General features: G+C 30.7%; 1 protein-coding gene across 2 annotated transcripts in view; it reads left to right on the top strand.

The window, feature by feature from the left end:
* The window catches only part of LOC129981128 (lachesin-like), a 639,355-nt gene that overhangs the window by 560,587 nt on the left and 58,222 nt on the right, over window positions 1-20,546 (top strand). For both annotated transcript variants that reach the window (XM_056091820.1, XM_056091819.1), the window contains exon 4: window positions 4,187-4,342. In XM_056091820.1, the coding sequence (XP_055947795.1) occupies window positions 4,187-4,342 (156 nt within the window). The remainder of the gene's footprint in view (window positions 1-4,186; window positions 4,343-20,546) is intronic.

Raw genomic sequence — 20,546 nt, 5'->3', positions numbered from 1 at the left:
TTGACTCTGTTGATTAATAAGTTTGCACTGCACTAGACAAACTGAAACCACTGCACTAGACAAACGTGAGCTAAATAGGAGAGATTTTTTTATGTTTATGGTAATGATTACAAGGATTAGTATCTTGCTTTAAGTTGGATAGTATTTATAAATTTTGGAAATTATAAACAAAATGTAAATAATTTGATAATACAGAAAATGAACAACTTGTATGTTCATCAAATTCATTATGTATTCTATTAAAGGTATTGCGGAAAATATCTGTCTCTGACATATATGTTAATCTCACATTGAAGAATGGAATGACATCTTTTGTACGTAACCAAATGCCAAACAGCGTATACTTTTCATCTCATCGAAAGCCTAAAAAGGCTTTGAAACCTGAAAACAGTTCGCTACTCCAAGTCTTAAAATGAATTCAAAAAAAGATATAAACCGGGAAAGCATGGGAGCCATAACCGTTAAAACTTTAACGACGCGTTTTGAATCGAAAATACTCACTCTGTATCGGAACCCAATGGAAATATTTCTTATTCAAAAATTGCAGCAATGAATGAGAATGGCACCAACGGAAAGATCAAAATTCAGGGGATGGGGGGGGAGACAAGTCTTCATTTTCTTTCTGGCACACTCAGAAAAAAATAATCAAAACTTGCTATTTGCGACAGCTGTATTTGAAATCACAATCTGAATCTATGACATGGCCGCCCCCGTTCGAAACGGGGTGCACGCGAACAGATTTTCTTTCCCTTTTTTTTCGATCGGCTGCTGCGATACGAATGAAAACGACTAAGAATATTCCACTATTTGCAAAAGTGTATCGAGATGGTATTTCGAATTTTTATTTTATTCTATTTTATATATATACCACCGCTCTTTCATCTCTTACCGTAGAGTTTTCATCGTGTCTTCATGGCTTTATCTCCACTGTCTGAAGCGTTTTCTGGAGGGGGTTAGGGAGGGTGGGAGCTCAAAAAAGGCAGAAAAATATGATATCATTGCATTTTTGAATAAGTCAACTCACCAGTTTTGAGGGATGGGATTTTCAGGAAAAGGGTTCGTGTTCTTTTCACTGACTGAGTGAAACAGATACCGAGGGGGGGAAAAAAGGATAAATATATCTATATATGTATTTTCAGAGTAAAAAAAAAAGTGTGAAAAAGTGAGAGATAGGAATCAAATAAAGACGCTTTTTGGAATCTGGAAATTGCATTTTTTTTTATTTGTATTCTTTGAATTCAAATGTAGTGTTGACGCGCTTAAAATAAACTGCACAATTTAAATTTGTAAAAGAATTTCATTCTCTAATGCGCCGGTTTATCAATTACGATGCCACGTATAAAATCCTTTTTTGTAGTTGAAACTTTTTCTTTGCGAAGTCGGTGAAGAATTCTTCTACTGATACACCAAAAACTCCTAGATTAAACTAGAATATATTGAAAATAGAGTACGATTTAAAACCAGTGTTATAGAAACAAAATAAATGTACTAATTTTTTAATCTTTGAAGAAACTTATAAAAATTAATTTAATTTAATTCTGACTAATAAATATTTTATTTAATAAAACTATCTTTTATAAATTATATTTAAAGAGTAAAATATAAGTTGATAAGGTTGCCATTACATGTATAAAAACACCTGTGTTTATTAAATGTCTTGGCATGTCCGCAATCTTCTTTAATAATTTTCCGATATATACATTCAAATTAATATTTACCTTTGCTCTCGGATGGTGCCTCTCCCTCACCATTCAAGACGGTGTAGCATTTTGGCGTTTTATTTATTGATTTTTCAATTTTGATTCTTAAAAATACCTACAGATTGGTCAAAATATGTAGATTAATTTTTCAGGGGAATTCAACTTAAAACAATTATATCTATTTACTTTTCTGAACAATAAACAAGCCCTTGTATTTGTTGAATCATTATGCTTCGGGTTATTTTTACGAGTCTAAAGGGTTAAATTTTTATCCATTTCTTTAAATCTTACATGATTTTAAGTAATGTTAAATGCTTGTTAATAATATCTGGACAAAAGTACACAGGAATCACACATTCAAATATCGACAATTGTAGAGCATATTTAGAACTATAAAATAACAGATTTTTGGAATATGAAGTAAAAAAGTAATTTCTTTCTAAAAGCATGAAAAGATGAGATTCGTATTTTAACCTCTTTGACAGAAACTGATCAAAACGTTTATGATCAAATATCGCTGAAAACGAAAGGCCTTATGGAATCTCTACACAAGTTCAAGATTTGGACGCCATGTTATCTGAATTATTAATGTCATATTGAAAAGCGTTTAATCAGTTATTTAAACGGAAACTAAGTTACTTTTTGGAATTAATCTTTCCAAGTCACCAGTTACAAAGAAACAATAAAGCGGATAAGAGTGTTTAAATGAGATTGTATTTTGTTAAGATCCGGATTATCCAGCAGATAATATAGATAGTTGCTCATAAACCCCAATGACTTTCTGAAGAAGGGAGTACGGCTTAAAGCCTTGAAGTTTTTACGATATTTTTCAAATTAATGTTGTGCTATTATTTGATTTACAGTGGATGGAAAAATAAATTCATACAAAAATCAACATTTAAATTTCCAAAAAAATATTCTTTTGTGTGTGTTTTTAAATATTTGCAAATTCATTTGCACATCAGTGTTGTCCTTTTATTTTTCAGATGGTTGAATGACTTATATGCCTGCATATATGAAACAATTTGTTATTAAAGTATTTAGATTACGCTTTAAAAGATATCTACTTTTCACTTTCTTGTTTATTATTCAAATTTTACTATTTTATACTCGAAATAAAGAAAATTTTACACTGAAGTCAATCTGATGCTATGTAATTAACATCAGATAGTCTTCGACTAATTATTGTTATATATATCAATTAATTATATAATGATAAACACGTTATACACACTTATAACTCATACCTATAGTACAATGACCATGCGGAATTTATTGAGACATATTATACATCCCTAGCGGCGAAATAAGAAAGTTACAATGAATAACTAAAGAAATAACGGTGATCATCCAAAAATCCAGTTGGAAAAATATAAGCTATATCATAAGAAAAACAAAGGAAAAAGTTATCTGGAAAGAGTTATCTGCAAACATGATGGAGATATTTGCGGTTAAAATTATGAATTTTCCTTGATTGGAAAAATGGTTCGTTTTAAAATTGAATAATGTATTCCCCTGTATTATCATATCGTGTGTGTGTGTTTTTTTTTTCGAATTTTTCAATACGTTTTTTAATTTTAGGAACACCCTTCTTTTCAGTTTCAGTGCGAACTCTTTTTCAAGTCAAAGAAAATTCATAATTTTAGTCGCAAACATCCCCACCAATTTCACAGAAAATCATAATTTTTTTTTGTGTGTGTTTATTATGATGTAATATTGATTTTTTAATTGGAACTTTTGACCGGTATCCTTTTTTTAGTTATTTTCGTAATTTCTATAATTTGCTTCTAAGGGTCTTGTAATCTATCACTTTACTATAAGTACACGTCAATTCCCTGGCTATCCGAGACACCATTTTGAATTTAAAGAGCTCAAAAGGACTTCCCCAATCATTCGGCATTTTGCATATATATATATATATATATATATATATATATATATTATACTATATAAACATTATATTAATATATGTATTGGATGAAAAATAATACAAAATATTTGGTTTTGAAAGACGGGTAGGGAAAAAGAAGGCCCTAGAACTTATTGTCTTAAGATGCCCAACAAGGTTTATAAAAAGAAGACATATTTATCTATCATCGTCAAAATTTTCAACTCAACTTGTCAACTCAAAATAAAGTAAGCAATTAAAAGAACAAAAAATCTCTTCGTCTGAGTAGGTCTGAAATGTAATAGTTTTTCAGCCTCTCATTTGAAGAATTAATAGAATTAATTAATTCCACTCCAATAATTAACTAGAAATAGGCAAAATAGAGATTGACCTCTCTCTTACTAGTTGCAGGATTATACAATGATTTTTTTGTGATTGAATCACAGCATCGTTTGGTCATCTGCAGAATCTGCAGTTTATTAATAGTTGATAAATTAAAAATTAAGATTTTGTGGTGTTCATATGTTTCGTTTTCATGATTGATTTTTAATTTTTATCCAATAAAATAACTGCCATTTTTCTCTTCCTGCAACTCCAGTGCCCCCCAGAATCACCGAGAACGAAACGAGCTCCGACACAGATGTCCGCGAAGGCTCTGACGTATCACTCAGGTGTCAGGCGTCGGGTTCTCCAAACCCACAGATCAAGTGGAGGAGGGAGGACGAAAAGGACATCACCATCGGCGTCAAAAAAGGTAAGGAAAATTCTTGTGTTTCATTTATGAATTTGAAAGAAATTTATTTTCAGAAAAATTGCTTACATATAATAAGGCAATTTGAATAGATTTCTGAGAGTAATACGGCTACTCTTAATTCAAATTACGATTGTGGCAACGTTAAAGAAATGAAAAGCATATGTTTGGTAAAGGTATTTATGGTGCAAATTTTTTTTTTAATTTTTCTCCTGCACTTTTCTGATTTTTTCTTTAAGGATACGGTAGACTCAATTAGGTATTTTTGCGAATTATTCACTTAGAGTTATGAATTTTTTATGCATCTGTATTAAAATATAAATACGTCAAAATTCTTTTTAAAAACTTTTTTAAACAAAATATGATTTTTAAGTAATTAAAAGATATGTAATTTTTTAAAATTACAAAACATTACCGACGACTCAATTTTTAATTTTTTTTTCTTTTATTAGACAATATAAATTTATTTAGAATAAAACTGCGTATATTTTGCAATTCCAATTAAATGCTCAGTGTTTAGAAATATTCTAATGCAGACTTATTGAAGTTTCATAAGAATTTTATGTTTTTCTTCGTACTAAAATTGACTTTTAACCATCTAAAAATCTCGAAATATGAAATGCGTACCCTATTTTCATTTTAACTTTAACAGAAATATTTATTATTAATTCTATTTAATTTTTTTCAAAAATTAAGAAATTTGGAACATTTTAAAGATATATATATATATATATATAATTACAATATCATCCTGTGGAAAGTAATTAAAATGTGCTTTTTTTAATCCAGGTCTTTGGAATATTCATTTTATTGAACAATATATCTTGTAACACTATTTTAGTCTTATATTTTAGTTAAATATAAACAATAGTTAGTTAAATATTTTGTGAGGAAACCATAAAAATAAAAATTAGAGTTTCTTCCCATTTTTGCTTTTTTCAAAGTCCACTGTTTCCTTAAAATTTAGTAAAACATATTTCTTTGTATCTAATATGACAAACTTAGATAATTCGTCCATTTTCCTGAATGAACCCATTTTTGCTTTATTTATTTTGACAATCCAAAAAATAAGTAATGATAAAAAAGAACACCAATTTTTATAAATAGGATTAATTTATTAATATTTAAAATTATTTATAAAATATAAAAAATTCTAAGAAAATAAAAAAATTCTCAAAAGCAAAACAAATACAAAATTAATGATTGAGATTTCTGTAATGCAAGTACTGCTGTTGTTCAACGTTATTGAATGAATTTGAGAACTTACTTTTGCTTTACATGTTTGCTAAGCTTATACTATATTCGTTTGAGTTTCAGAGCTAAGAAATCAATGATAAACTGAAACAATTTTATTATATATAAATACAACCATTTCATTTCTATTTAAAGTTATTCAAATGTATAAAATTAATATAATTATTTGAAATTTAAAAAAACTAAATGAATGAATGAGATAAAGATAAAATAAGTGCTGCTGTTGTTGAATAATATTGAGTGTACTTGCGGTGACTTTATCTTGTTTTTACAAGGTTGCGCAATTTAGATATTCGCATAGTGTCAATGACAAAAAAAGCAATAATAAAAAGAAACAATGTATTTTTTTTTATAAATAGAACCAATTTATTTCTGCTTAAAATTATAAAAAAATCATGAAATCAAAAGTCTTCTTAAATGTAAATCAAAAATCTAAATTAGTGAATGAGATTTCGACAGACGTCCCTATACTCAATTTAGGAACTGCCAGGACTAATCTACTATCCCTCAACTTGAGTGTAAAATGGGGCTTTGGTAAGTTAGCTAAATACCATTTTAAGAATGACTCAAAAACCACTTAAATTAAGGTCTAGCTGAATTGTTAAAGCTGTGACATACTATGGGTTTACTTTACGAGAATTCAATTTATCTCTATTTAAATGATTCAAATGTATAAAATTTAGCTAAATAACATTTTAAGATTAGTTCAAAAGCCGCTTAAAATAAAGCTTAGAAAATGAGTTGTTAAAGATTTGATTAACTCTAAGTTTACGGTAAAAGAACTCGAACTAAAGGTATCAGCTCGTCTCATATTAGATTGGTTCAGAAGAGAGTCTCACATGATAGGGCAATCACCAACTTACATAACCGTTTGAAAGTAAGACGCGTCTTTGTTAAATAGGTGCTCAATTTGTACATTTAAGCAACCAATGGTATGAATCTGAAAACAGAACCTCCTACGTGAAACACACCATTGTGTTAGGCTAAAAAGTCTTTGGAAAAATTTGTGGACTTTTGCTACCTTGGAGAATGTAGCAATGGTGCTTTTATTCTATTCGGTATCTCGGATGACTAGTCAAATATCTTAAAAAAAGGACTTCATGAAATTGCATGTGATTCCCATTTTGTAATAATAGGAGCACCAAATATTAAGGGTGGGATGCTTGTTTGAAATGACCGGCGATTCGAATTAGACTATCTCTACGATATGTAAATCAACGAACAATTTTGGAAATCTAAAGATATTCAAGTGCGAAGAGTGTTTGTTCGATTAATTATAAAAGCAAACGTGATTTTGAGCAAATTATAAAAGCAAACGTGAATAATAATTGTTTTATAAGAAAGGACATATCCAAAAACACTTCCCTGAGCTGCATATATCTGGTTGATATATATACTATAATAACGTAAGCCCTTAATTCTTCAACAATTATTGTACAGCCTTTGACTTTGTATAGTATCGAATGCATACTGCCCTCTCCGTACAGTCTATACCAAAATCACCAAAATGGTTTCGTTTCAATGAATTCAGAAAGGAATATCAGAAATTTTACTTATCAGTGGTTCAAGAAAAGTGACAAAAGATGTTTTCCAGAAGTAGCAGACATATGGGGCCAAATTTATATGATTTGAAGAATTTTATTTCGAAAAGGATAGTATTGAGGTGAACAATTCAAAATATATTTCTTAATCTTTTAATCAACATTAATTAATCTTTTGTAATGTGTATCATGTAACAGCTTATCTGAGTGTGAAGACATCTGAATAAAACAGAGTATTTGATGGTTACGCAGGCTTCCAATGTTTAGAACTTCTTAATTTTTCTATGATAATAGAGGGAACAATAACCAGCTATAAGATAAAAACAGACTCGACTTCGAGTCAAAAAATCTCGATTTTGAAATTTGGTTTTATCAAGTATTTTTAACATATTATAATATGCTATATATTAAAGCCATCGTTAAATTCGAGTTTCTGCCACTTATGTGCTTTGAACGTTTGGAGAAGAAGTGCCGGAAATGCCCTCTTAAAAGGATCCGAAAATATATGTTCTAAAATTGTTCTCTATTTTCTAAAAGAAGACGATAATCTAATTAAACTAAATCGTGTTAAACTAGCTTGGAAATAAATTATATTTTTTTTTCTCTCGTCATAATTGAAAGTCCGTGACATAATCATTATCAATACATATAAATTATGTTACTACAAATCGAGAAATGTAGTAAACAATATACTTCTCTTTTCTTCAATCAGTACAACGTTCAAAAGACAGCTTCTTTCTTCCCTTCATTCAAACAATAACGTAACTTCTAATTATTATTATGAAATAAAAAATGTTGTTTTTCATGATGAATTTCATATTCTGAATGAATCTCGCATCCTCTAGCGATTTTTTTTGAATAAAATTGTTTCTCTGAATAAAATCATAGATTATTTTTAATACCTTTTCGTATGAAATACTTGCGAATAAGTCTTTTGCCATGGATAAGTCTAATAAAGTGTTTGCTATGAAATGAATTGTTATTAAAATTATATTCAACAGTATAATATCATCGTCAATCTAAATATCTCATGTAGTGTCTGAATATCAATATACATATATTATTCAGACACTACATTTTCATTGCCTGTGGCAAGAAAAGTAATATGAATTTTATGAAATAGCCTATCGTTACTCGATCTTCCTATAAGAATCTAACAAAGGAATTAGTTATTGATGGAGCAAAATTAAGTATGCTTATATGAGTCCAAATAATATCCCAGATTCAGTTATGTGTGTGCCCAAGGCTCTTTTAACTCTGAGTTTCGACTCATAGTCCTCTCTTATCAATTAATGTGGAATCATGAAATCATCAATTGATGTGGAATCATGAAATCATCAATTGATGTGGAATCACTGAAAGCAATCTTTAGGTAAAAACTTTTGATCAATTTTTTGCAATTGGCCTTGCACCAGAAAGTCATCTTTTCTCAATTCAAATTAGTGTTATGTTTTGTATGAAGTGGGGGAAAATGTAACAAAGGTAAAAGTATCTTTAAGTAAAAAGTTTTGACCAATTTTTTTGCAATTGGCCTCGCACCAGAAAGTCATCTTTTCTCAATTCAAATTAGTGTTATATTTAGTATGAAGTGGGGGAAAATGTAACAAAGGTAAAAGTATCTTTAAGTACAAAGTTTTGACCAATTTTTTTGCAATTGGCCTCGCACCAGAAAGTCATCTTTTCTCAATTCAAATTAGTGTTATATTTAGTATGAAGTGGGGGAAAATGTAACAAAGGTAAAAGTATCTTTAAGTACAAAGTTTTGACCAATTTTTTTGCAATTGGCCTCGCACCAGAAAGTCATCTTTTCTCAATTCAAATTAGTGTTATATTTAGTATGAAGTGGGGGAAAATGTAACAAAGGTAAAAGTATCTTTAAGTAAAAACTTTTGACCCATTTTTTTGCAATTGGCCTCGCACCAGAAAGTCATCTTTTCTCAATTCAAATTAGTGTTATATTTAGTATGAAGTGGGGGAAAATGTAACAAAGGTAAAAGTATCTTTAAGTAAAAAGTTTTGACCAATTTTTTTGCAATTGGCCTCGCACCAGAAAGTCATCTTTTCTCAATTCAAATTAGTGTTATGTTTTGTATGAAGTGGGGGAAAATGTAACAAAGGTAAAAGTATCTTTAAGTAAAAAGTTTTGACCAATTTTTTTGCAATTGGCCTCGCACCAGAAAGTCATCTTTTCTCAATTCAAATTAGTGTTATGTTTTGTATGAAGTGGGGGAAAATGTAACAAAGGTAAAAGTATCTTTAAGTAAAAAGTTTTGACCAATTTTTTTGCAATTGGCCTCGCACCAGAAAGTCATCTTTTCTCAATTCAAATTAGTGTTATGTTTTGTATGAAGTGGGGGAAAATGTAACAAAGGTAAAAGTATCTTTAAGTAAAAAGTTTTGACCAATTTTTTTGCAATTGGCCTCGCACCAGAAAGTCATCTTTTCTCAATTCAAATTAGTGTTATGTTTTGTATGAAGTGGGGGAAAATGTAACAAAGGTAAAAGTATCTTTAAGTAAAAAGTTTTGACCAATTTTTTTGCAATTGGCCTCGCACCAGAAAGTCATCTTTTCTCAATTCAAATTAGTGTTATATTTAGTATGAAGTGGGGGAAAATGTAACAAAGGTAAAAGTATCTTTAAGTAAAAACTTTTGACCCATTTTTTGCAATTGGCCTCGCACCAGAAAGTCATCTTTTCTCAATTCAAATTAGTGTTATATTTAGTATGAAGTGGGGGAAAATGTAACAAAGGTAAAAGTATCTTTAAGTAAAAAGTTTTGACCAATTTTTTTGCAATTGGCCTCGCACCAGAAAGTCATCTTTTCTCAATTCAAATTAGTGTTATATTTAGTATGAAGTGGGGGAAAATGTAACAAAGGTAAAAGTATCTTTAAGTAAAAAGTTTTGACCAATTTTTTTGCAATTGGCCTCGCACCAGAAAGTCATCTTTTCTCAATTCAAATTAGTGTTATGTTTTGTATGAAGTGGGGGAAAATGTAACAAAGGTAAAAGTATCTTTAAGTAAAAAGTTTTGACCAATTTTTTTGCAATTGGCCTCGCACCAGAAAGTCATCTTTTCTCAATTCAAATTAGTGTTATGTTTTGTATGAAGTGGGGGAAAATGTAACAAAGGTAAAAGTATCTTTAAGTAAAAAGTTTTGACCAATTTTTTTGCAATTGGCCTCGCACCAGAAAGTCATCTTTTCTCAATTCAAATTAGTGTTATGTTTTGTATGAAGTGGGGGAAAATGTAACAAAGGTAAAAGTATCTTTAAGTAAAAAGTTTTGACCAATTTTTTTGCAATTGGCCTCGCACCAGAAAGTCATCTTTAATCAATTCAAATTAGTGTTATGTTTAGTATGAAGTGGGGGAAAATGTAACAAAGGTAAAAGTATCTTTAAGTAAAAAGTTTTGACCAATTTTTTTGCAATTGGCCTCGCACCAGAAAGTCATCTTTAATCAATTCAAATTAGTGTTATGTTTAGTATGAAGTGGGGGAAAATGTAACAAAGGTAAAAGTATCTTTAAGTAAAAAGTTTTGACCAATTTTTTGCAATTGGCCTCGCACCAGAAAGTCATCTTTAATCAATTCAAATTAGTGTTATATTTAGTATGAAGTGGGGGAAAATGTAACAAAGGTAAAAGTATCTTTAAGTAAAAAGTTTTGACCAATTTTTTTGCAATTGGCCTCGCACCAGAAAGTCATCTTTAATCAATTCAAATTAGTGTTATGTTTAGTATGAAGTGGGGGAAAATGTAACAAAGGTAAATGTGTCTTTAGGTAAAAATGTTAAATTTTCAATAATATTTTTCAAATAATAATTTCACGTATATTTTCATAATAATTTTCACAAGCATCTTTGGTTTAAAAGAAACATTCTTCTTTTAGGAGCATTTTCTGTCTTACTTCATGTTGCAGACCAAGGTTTGCATTAAAAGTCTAGACGGGACTAAAAATGTTATCTAATATTAATAAAATAATAAAAGACTGTTAAAATATAATAAGCTTCTGTGACAGTTAAAATGTGAAGTAAGACTAATCTGTGCTTTCTAAGATCATTATAAGCTAACAGGTAGCATTGTTGCAAAATTTGACTGTGTCCAGATGCAAGTCGAAGTTTTGTTGAGGTCTTTTTTCATCGAAATGATGAGAATTTTTGACTAACGTTCTTTGCTTGAAGATATCTTAGATATGAATCGATCCTTCGAAGAAGGAATTCATCTTACTCAAGTTAACTAATGTGAACAGTGATTTCTTATTCTCTTATATATGAAATATAAAAGAAAAAGTAAGTAATCGTCAAAAAATTCGAACTTGATATTTCAATGAGTCTCCACATATCGGATCTACCGAACACATTATAAGAATTGTGTCTCTCTGTCACTGTATCTCCTTGTGAACATGATGATTCAAAAATGTTAGAGCTAGAGATAATGAGCTGAGAAAATTTGCTATATAGACCTTACACCAAATTTGGATCTTACACCAAATCTATCCAATTTTGAACGAAATACTTTCAGATTAAACCTATCTGTTCATATACAAGTGAAAACGATACCTACAGAACTTAAAGAATTGGTAACTAAATTTTGGCATAAAAGTTTAACGTAAATGCAGATCTGTTTTAAATTTTGAACAAAATCCTGCAAGGCTTTGACCATCTCTCCTTCTGTACTTTCACATGTATGTAAACTCACAAGAGCTATAAATTGAATAAAGGAAATTTGATATGTCATGTTGTGACTCCAATTCCTATTCCAATTCCAATTCTAGATTGTGTATAAAGTTTTGGTTTCAAGCGGTCAGAAAAAAATGCATGTCCAAAATATATATTCTATTTTCAGATACCTGTACATACACCACTTAACAGCGATCAATCTCCAGAAAAAAACGCTAAAGATCATATTCTAGATTAATAAAAAAGCTAAATTTAAGCCAAAAAAATCGGTATTTTGAATCCATTGTTCGCCAATGCTGCAGAGGCAGAAACTGAAAATCTGATTACTCGTGGCATTCAAATCCTTGCCTAAGGTCGCCAATTTTATATAGAGATATATTTATTAAAAAATATACTGCAAAGTAGTGGGGATACCAATGTTGCTGGTGCTTCACAATGGTCCTATACAATACGAGGGAAAGCAGATCAGGATGTTAAGAGATAGCAAATTTCTTATTTAAGTTCTTGGTCACATTTTTTCTGTAAGACGTATTACTTAGATAAGGCTTTGGTTGTACTTTTTAAGTACTTGGGAGAAAAATCGTGGAAAAAACGGATAACCTCACGAATAAAACTGATTTTTTTTTCTATTTTCTTATCTTTCCTCTTATAAGTCTGAAGTCTCTACCTTTGGGCATGAATAAAAATCATTGAAAATATTTTTTTCGGATTTGTTAAAAAAATAAAATCCTATTCGACTAGTTCCCTGATGAATTGGCCTAAAGTATTCCTTTTGTTTTGTCCGGAATATTTGTTTTCATAAATAGTCAATTTTTAAATACTCTAGTTAATTTCATTTGAATGTTCCACTGAATTATCGGGGGAAAAACCCAGGTATCCTTCATCTTTAACACCCTTCCATCTTCAATATAAGGCACAAAACACATAATTTTACCAGTCATTTAATTATAAATTCATAAAACATCAAAAACATTAATAGCGAATGATCGGAAATAATAAATATGTTTGAAGAGTATACAAGGAAATGAGACATTTGCCATAATAGATGCATCAATATTGATATCAAGAGTTCTCTTGGCATCTTCGCCTTTTTGTAATCTCGGCTTTTATGTCAGATAGCGAGTAATTTCAAGGCATGTTATTAATCTGTGGTAGATACAAAATTAGAATTTCTTTTAATAACAAAGCGGTTTATCAAATGCGTTTATTTACTGTAGTGAAATGAGGTGTTTTATTAACTTTTTTTACAAACTAAATAAATAAATTCAAAATTTTGAAATGGTTTGCTTTATGTAATTATCAATTTAAATAGATAGCCAACAAAACCTCTTATTAAAAGCTTTTCAAAGGAATGTTGTATCAAGAATCACTCTTACCATTCATCAATTCAATTGGATTTGTTCTATCTTCAATAAACCTCTTGTAATTTAAAAAGGAGCCTAAATCGGGGGTGGGGAGGGAATCAAATAGTATATCATCATCGATGCTCAATCAGTACAATTGGTATCAATTATTGATGGACAGAAACTTTAAAAAAAATCAAGTAACGATAGATTTAGAAGTATTTGAAACTTTACTATGGACATCGTGATATATTGCCAACAGTCTCGGCTATAATACCGAAAGGTTGAAATTTTGAAAACAGATTCAGAAGTATTTGATACAGAAAACAGAAAAAAGATTGATACAGAAAACAGATTCAGAAGTATTTGAAACTTCACTATGGAAATGGTAGCCAGTTACATGGTGGCCAAAGTCTTTGCTATTATACCGAAAGGCTCAAAATTTAGAGCTGTATTCAGCAAATAGATTTAGAAGTATTTGAAACTTCACCATGGGTCCATACTATTGGGAAAGTCTCGTCTATAATACCAAAAGGTTCAAAATTTCAAACCTGATTCAGCAAAATATCTACCATTAAATCTGAAGCCAATTACCTAACGTCATCTTATTGATGTGAGCTATTGATTCCTGGTTCAAGTACTATTCTCGTCAATTTACCACGTTTCCAACAATGAATTGAAAAGGATGAAAAGAAGAAGTAATCCTCGAAATAACCTTCGTTTTGCTTTAATACGGGACGTTAAATCCAACGGCGGAAATATTGTTATTTATTTCTCTTTTAAGAAAAAAAATGGAGACAAACAACATGTCAATAAAATCAGGTTTATCAATAATACATGACTCTTTTTAAAACATTTTTAATCTTTGGCCTTTGAGCACAAGTTATTTTTAACTCAATTCATGAACAGTTGCAGTACATAAGACAAATTGCATGAAACTTTTTTTAATTCTTTCACTAATTTCTTGAAGACATAATGAGACTTCTTGGAAGTGTGTTAGCATTACCAAACTAAATTTTTTGTTTCTCATTAATCACAAAGTGACAAAGCGTAAATATTAAAGAAATCTCCAGTTTTATGCAAAATAAAAGTGCTGGTAGCTCCTTCGCCACTAAATACGAGACCAGTGCTCGTCTTAATATATACATAAATCAATAAATCTTCGAGTTTTAACAGTTCCGTGCAGTGCCCTTTGTTAAATGGGAATCTTATGTTAATCAGAGCTCTGTTTTCTTCTCTCGGATCAGTTATGCTTTAATGATTAATGATTCATCAGTAACCACAACTGATACAGGCTCGTGTTTGGCTGGCTACAACGTGGGCTGAGAGAAGTTGAAGCCATCCATTTTATATGGGAGCAATTTTTGGGGAGAGAATCTTGAAAACCTGTTTAACATGGCTATTTAGAGCTTTCTGGATTCTACCACGAGGAAAATCAAAATATTTTAAATTAACGATTTTTCGTTCGGCTGTATAAAATTGCTTCGTGCTTTTTCTATGATATGAAATTAAATGTTTTGTGCTCTGCAATTAGCTTAAAATTTAGTTGAAAGGCGTGATTTAAGTTGTTTTCGTTTTGTGATATAGCTTGTTTCGAAAAAATACCACCACCTTTTTTATTAAATTAAAACTTTATTTTTTTTTATCTTGAAACATCAGATTTCTGTACAGAAAGAACAAACCAGACAATAATGCACTAATAAACTTAAAAAAAAACGAAATTGTGCGTATTTATTTGTAAAATTCTACTGACTTATTTCAAATTAAGGTAATTATCTTAATTATTTTTATTTATTTAATCAAGATTTTTTTCGAATAGTTACAAATGTTCAATTAAACGTCACTTTTATTCCTTGATATATATGCTAAGCTATCTTGCACCAGATACTTTTAAACATAATATTGTCAGAATACTTCATTGGTCTTGGTAACTGTATATTATTTATTTTGAGATGTAATTAACAATTCGGAAATTTTAAAATAAATTATTTTCGAATGCCGAGTTTGCGGTTACGCCGATATTTCAATTTTTGTGGACAGCTTGTCAATTTCTGTGGACGCTTCATCCTTTGAAACACACACTTGATCTTCTAGTACGCTTTATCTTAAATAGGTCCTTCATAATCACTCCATGCCAAACACTTAGTGTTGTGATATATCGATTCATTGCATTTTTAGCTCATCCAATTGTTGGAACACTGACGACATTTTCTTTAGCGAACTCCTTGCCATAAGTCCTTCCAAATCTCCATTCGTCTTCTCAGAGGTGGTGGTCAGAATCTGCATTCGCCTTCTCAGATTGCTGCGACCACGTGCAGCAATCTAAATTCCTAAGAGTTGAGAAAAGTTCGACATTCCATTCTCCACGCCATGCCAAAATTGACTAGTTTCCATTTACACTCTCAGTTCGGTTTGGAATGACCAAATTCGCGACGTTTTGAGGATTCGTGGTTGATGACATTACAATGTTCAAATACTATGACGTATTATGAATCAAAATAGAATACTCTGATGTGCCTGTATATCTGTTCGATAACATTTTCGAATGTTTCCCTCACTGAAACAAACAGCAGTTTGTATTTCATATATTCTAAACCAGAAAACCTTCAACTTAGCTGTTGCCATTTCGAATCATCCGATTTAGAAAATACACTTCATTCATTGTACTGTTAGCGGTCATATTTTATTTTCATTTTGCACCTCAAAATTTCCTTTCAAATGTTCCGCGCTTTTTTTATGAACTTTTTTAATGTATCTGAAATAAATATAATCTGTTTAATGAAGCTGAAATCTGAATCTAATGTATCTGAAATAAATATAATCTGTTAATATATAATATATTTAATGTATCTGAAATAAATAAATAAATATCGCGATAAATTGTGACCAATTATTAAAAAGAAAATTTTTAAGAAAATGTGAACATATATATTTATTATTCTATAAAGAATTTACACTCTGTAAGGAAAGCACAAATATATTCAAAATCCATAATTATGTTTAACAATATAATGTTTTTTCTTTCTTTTTATCATAAAGCAAAATGCTGGCGTCAAGAAGCAGAACTTATCATTATGTAATAAAGACAACAAATTTTATAATATATAACTGAAAATAAAATATTTTTATAAATTAAATCTCATATTCCTAAAAGGAAAATGAAAATATTCAATGAAAGTTTTATGAAGCCTTCAATTGCTGCCAAGACTCAACGCACCAAGAGCGAATTACTTAACTTCGATAAAGTAAACTGAAAACTGTAAATGATCAAAGTTAATAAAGGACATTTCAGATGTAATTCCATGAAACATAATAATATAGTCCAGATCATCTTTCGAAGCCTTTTACTACTTAAGTAGCTTTTTCTTTAAAGACAATTTCAGGTATTATAGCACCAATATTTTTCCTTCCATTTACTGGTTTATGTAACTGCCATATCAATTAATCTTTGGGATGCCAATTGCTAGAGTTTCTCAAGTATTCACATTGACAATGTGCATCTGTAACACATTCTGGAATTATTTGATCTGTTGGATGGAACACAAGTCCGAATCTCTTCAATGTACGCATCGTATTGTAGAAGCACATGAAAAAGCCGGAGGGAGATTATTCCCATTTGGTATTGCATGGGTACGGCTTCACATTTTGCTAAGTTGTTATTTTAAATGAAACATAATTTCAAAAATTAATTCTTCAAAAGAGCAAAGCTTTTATTATTACAATGTATATTTATTAACCTATGTGCTTTTATTCACTCTTAGCCCTTTGGAATGCGTATTTGAATAAGCTGGTTGGCACAAAGTAACAAATTTTCCATTCAAATCCTTTTAATATTACCGACAAAGAATTCATTGTACGAAACTTATTTTTATTTTCTTTTAGCATCTACACATTTGAATTAATTCTGTGATTCAATTCATTAAAAAATCAAATACCTCCTCTAAAATTTTAGTTAAATGCAAACAATAGGATAGGGCGCTATTGCTTTTAGACAAATGCGCATGCAACTGTTATTTATTGAATGAAATAAAATATATTTTAGAAAAAAGTTTTCCACAGTCTTCAAAGAAACAGAAAAGGCATAATGGAATGAATAAGATGGTTGTGGACAGAAGAAGTGTATTGACATTTTTTACCATTTGCGTTGTTATATATTTTTTTCTTGTTGAAAATTCGACTTATATATTTAAAGAAAGGAAAATATTCTCATTCGAGCTTGTAAACAAATAAGATTAAAATAAATATATATATTTTTAACAGTTCCCTGCAGTTTTCTCGAAACTGGGATTTTGAGGGATTTTTTTTTTTTTTTTTTTTTTAATCTTTGCCGGGATTTTTCTCAGAAAAGTAATCATGTATTTACAGAATGGTTCTGGAAAAAAAGGGTATTTGAAAGCTCTGTACGTTGGTTAATTTATTTTAGTATTGTTAATTCTCTGTTTCGAAGCAACATGAGAACTATTTTGGGACGGAGCTTGTAACTTTCATCCTTAATCAGATAACAAAAAAAGTATACTTAATCCGAGAGCAGCCAGCTTCCAGGGTGCACTGGTAAGGGCATGTTTCACCTTGAATATCAAAAATAAGATGCACTCTGATATAATCACTAGAAAAATTGGCTTACGAACCCGTAAACTTCTGAATCTGAAGCAAAGGTATATCAGCTGAAAAACCGTGGTAGTGTAGTGGTAAAGGCTTGGCTTTGGGACAAAAGAATTCCAATTTCGAGACTCAATTCAAATAAAAGCCCTTCGTATATACAGGCCTGGTGCATTCTAAATCTGATGTGGACCAAATGCTTTCCCGTTGGTGTGGTTTCCGTTGGTTACAATGGACTAAATATTTAAGCACATATAAACATTCCCAATATCGTGAAAATTCTGTTGCAGTGTAAAATTTCTTTGCGAATTTTCTTTATTGATGTAACTAATATAGCTGAATAAGGTTGTTTAAAAAAAACCCTTCGATCTACCTACACTATTAAACTATTCATTATTATCTCACTATGAAACAATCTATTACACTATTATTACCTCTCTACACAAAAAGCACAATGCGAAGTCTTCTATTTAAAAAAAAAACTTCTCATTTTTACAGAACCTTTTCGACAGATCGAATTTTTTCCAATTTCTTACTGAATATAACATCTGATTTGTGCCCTTGTGTCTTTTGAATGTCATTCTCTTTCCTTTCTATTATTCCTTAAAATAAATTTCCTTTTACATTGAATAACTTTTCTCTTGACTTCACTGGGGAATAGGGGATAAAGAATTAAGTGGTTAGGAAAAGGAATTACATTATTGCGTGGAAGTTTCTTTCACATACACAATGAAATAGAATTACATATACCTCGAAGTAAAATTTGATTCTTTTCGTTTTTTCCCGATAATTGGATACTATTTTGAAGAATAGCTGTAAGATCTTGAAAAGATTGCTTTTAATAGAGAATATGAACTTCTTCTTTGTACTATACATTCGATTCAGAAATTTTAATAAACAAGAAGATGTATGTTAGTTCCTGTTTATGCGAAACAGAGACATTTCTTTATTTTGAGCAATAACATTTCAAAAAGATAAGAAAACAAGTCAGGTTTGAAAAACAAATCGGAAACAAGTGTCATAAGTTGGTGAATAGCTGTTACATACATGATAGACAATTATTCTCTTTACTTCTCTTTATTACAACCACAATGAACATAATCTTTTAATCCATTTATGAGTCTTTACTGTGATCAAATAATTAAGACTAAACGGTGAGTTTGTGCATGCGTGGTTTTGGTATTCTACAAGCCAGATTGTTTAACTTGCAACTATCAAAATTGATATATTTATGTACCTTTCAGGAATGACAATAATGTTACGGATCACCGGGTTTGCTTGTAGTGGGTGTATGATATGAAAACGTAATCAGCGGGTCTCAGTAGAAAACAACAACGACGTTTAGAACAACGCGATGAACAACGCGATTACACTGACCAGGCAAATGCAAAGACGACAACTATATACAATCGAGAGGAGCACACAGCAGCACACTACAACACACAGTAGCCCACAGGTAGCATTCGACTACAGCACACAAAGCGGCCAGACAGAATTCAGCAGGAGAGGAGATCCTCGGAGCTTCGCTCTACGGTCTCTCCAAACGGCTGAACTTCTCCACTGTCTCTTCTCTTCAGCTGCACAACTGGCTACTCTACACAAGACACGATCCTGCTTCTACAATGAACAACAGGACACGGCACACAGCTCAGTTCAGCAATAGCTTGAGCTCCATACAAACGCTGGCACTCCGCCGTTGCTCCGCTATCCTCTCAAAGATTCGTTACTTGTCTACGACTCCGACTACGATTCCGATCTGGTTCATTGCCGCTTGAGACTACCATCCTTTTATAGCTCCCGGGGAAGTGGGCCTAAAACCTTCTGGGCCAATCAAGTGTATCTCAGTTCCTATTGGATGGATCGTTAAAATTCTCGACGTTTCCAGCGTTATCCATTTTGTTGCCAAGTCGCCAAATGTTCGCCAAGCTCTGGGGTTACTGGCTCGGCACCCGAGCAGTATCCAATACAGATGATTGTAAATCAGTCTTTCCGGTGATAGAACTAACCGTACTGGGAAGCGTCATTACCGGTTAGTAACAATAAGAACAGTGGAACTCATTTTTGAAATTTTAATTACAATTTTAGTTAATAAAACGTTCAACCAATTTCGGCCGCTATGATTTTCGAAAATATTACAGAATAAAAATAAATTATACACCTTTCAAAAATTTAAAAAGTTGTCTTTTTAATGACATTGATTTAATTTGTTGCATATTTTCGATTTTAGCAATTTTTTAAAAAAGTATTTTTGACAAACCAATAATAGTTTACATTCTAGCCCTAAAATTCAAACTGTTTTCTTTATTTCCACAAATATTAAATTTTCTTCCGTTGTCAAAAATTAGAAAAGATGGATTCTGTTTACGATCTGCGCCGTTTATGAGACAAATAGAAAAATGAAATTACAATACTGTGAAATTTCGAAAATAAATGAGCTGTGTCGTTATATTTTTAAGAGAGCTATGATGTCATAGGAATAGCGTACTTGAGAAATGTCTATATAGAAATGAGAAAATCATGTGCATTTAAAATAACATGTTTTGTTTTCTGACAATTTGCCTGGTCCATGGACATGAAGTTACATATAAGAGACATAACCGAAATTAAATATAGCCAATATCCCCGGGACACCACCTGGTCACCAAAAGTGACTAGCTTCGAGTATAACGATACTCAAACTGATCCTTAACTTTTCATTCATTAATGAAATTTTTCAGAGATCTAATAATGAAACGTAGACTTCGTGTTAGGAAATTCTGCATTCAATTTCGATTACATTGCAAATTCTCA

The sequence above is a fragment of the Argiope bruennichi genome, chromosome 8 (genome assembly GCF_947563725.1).
Source record: "Argiope bruennichi chromosome 8, qqArgBrue1.1, whole genome shotgun sequence".
In the NCBI taxonomy this organism is placed as follows: Eukaryota; Metazoa; Arthropoda; class Arachnida; order Araneae; family Araneidae; genus Argiope; species Argiope bruennichi.
This window is presented reverse-complemented; position numbering and strand designations above follow the sequence as displayed.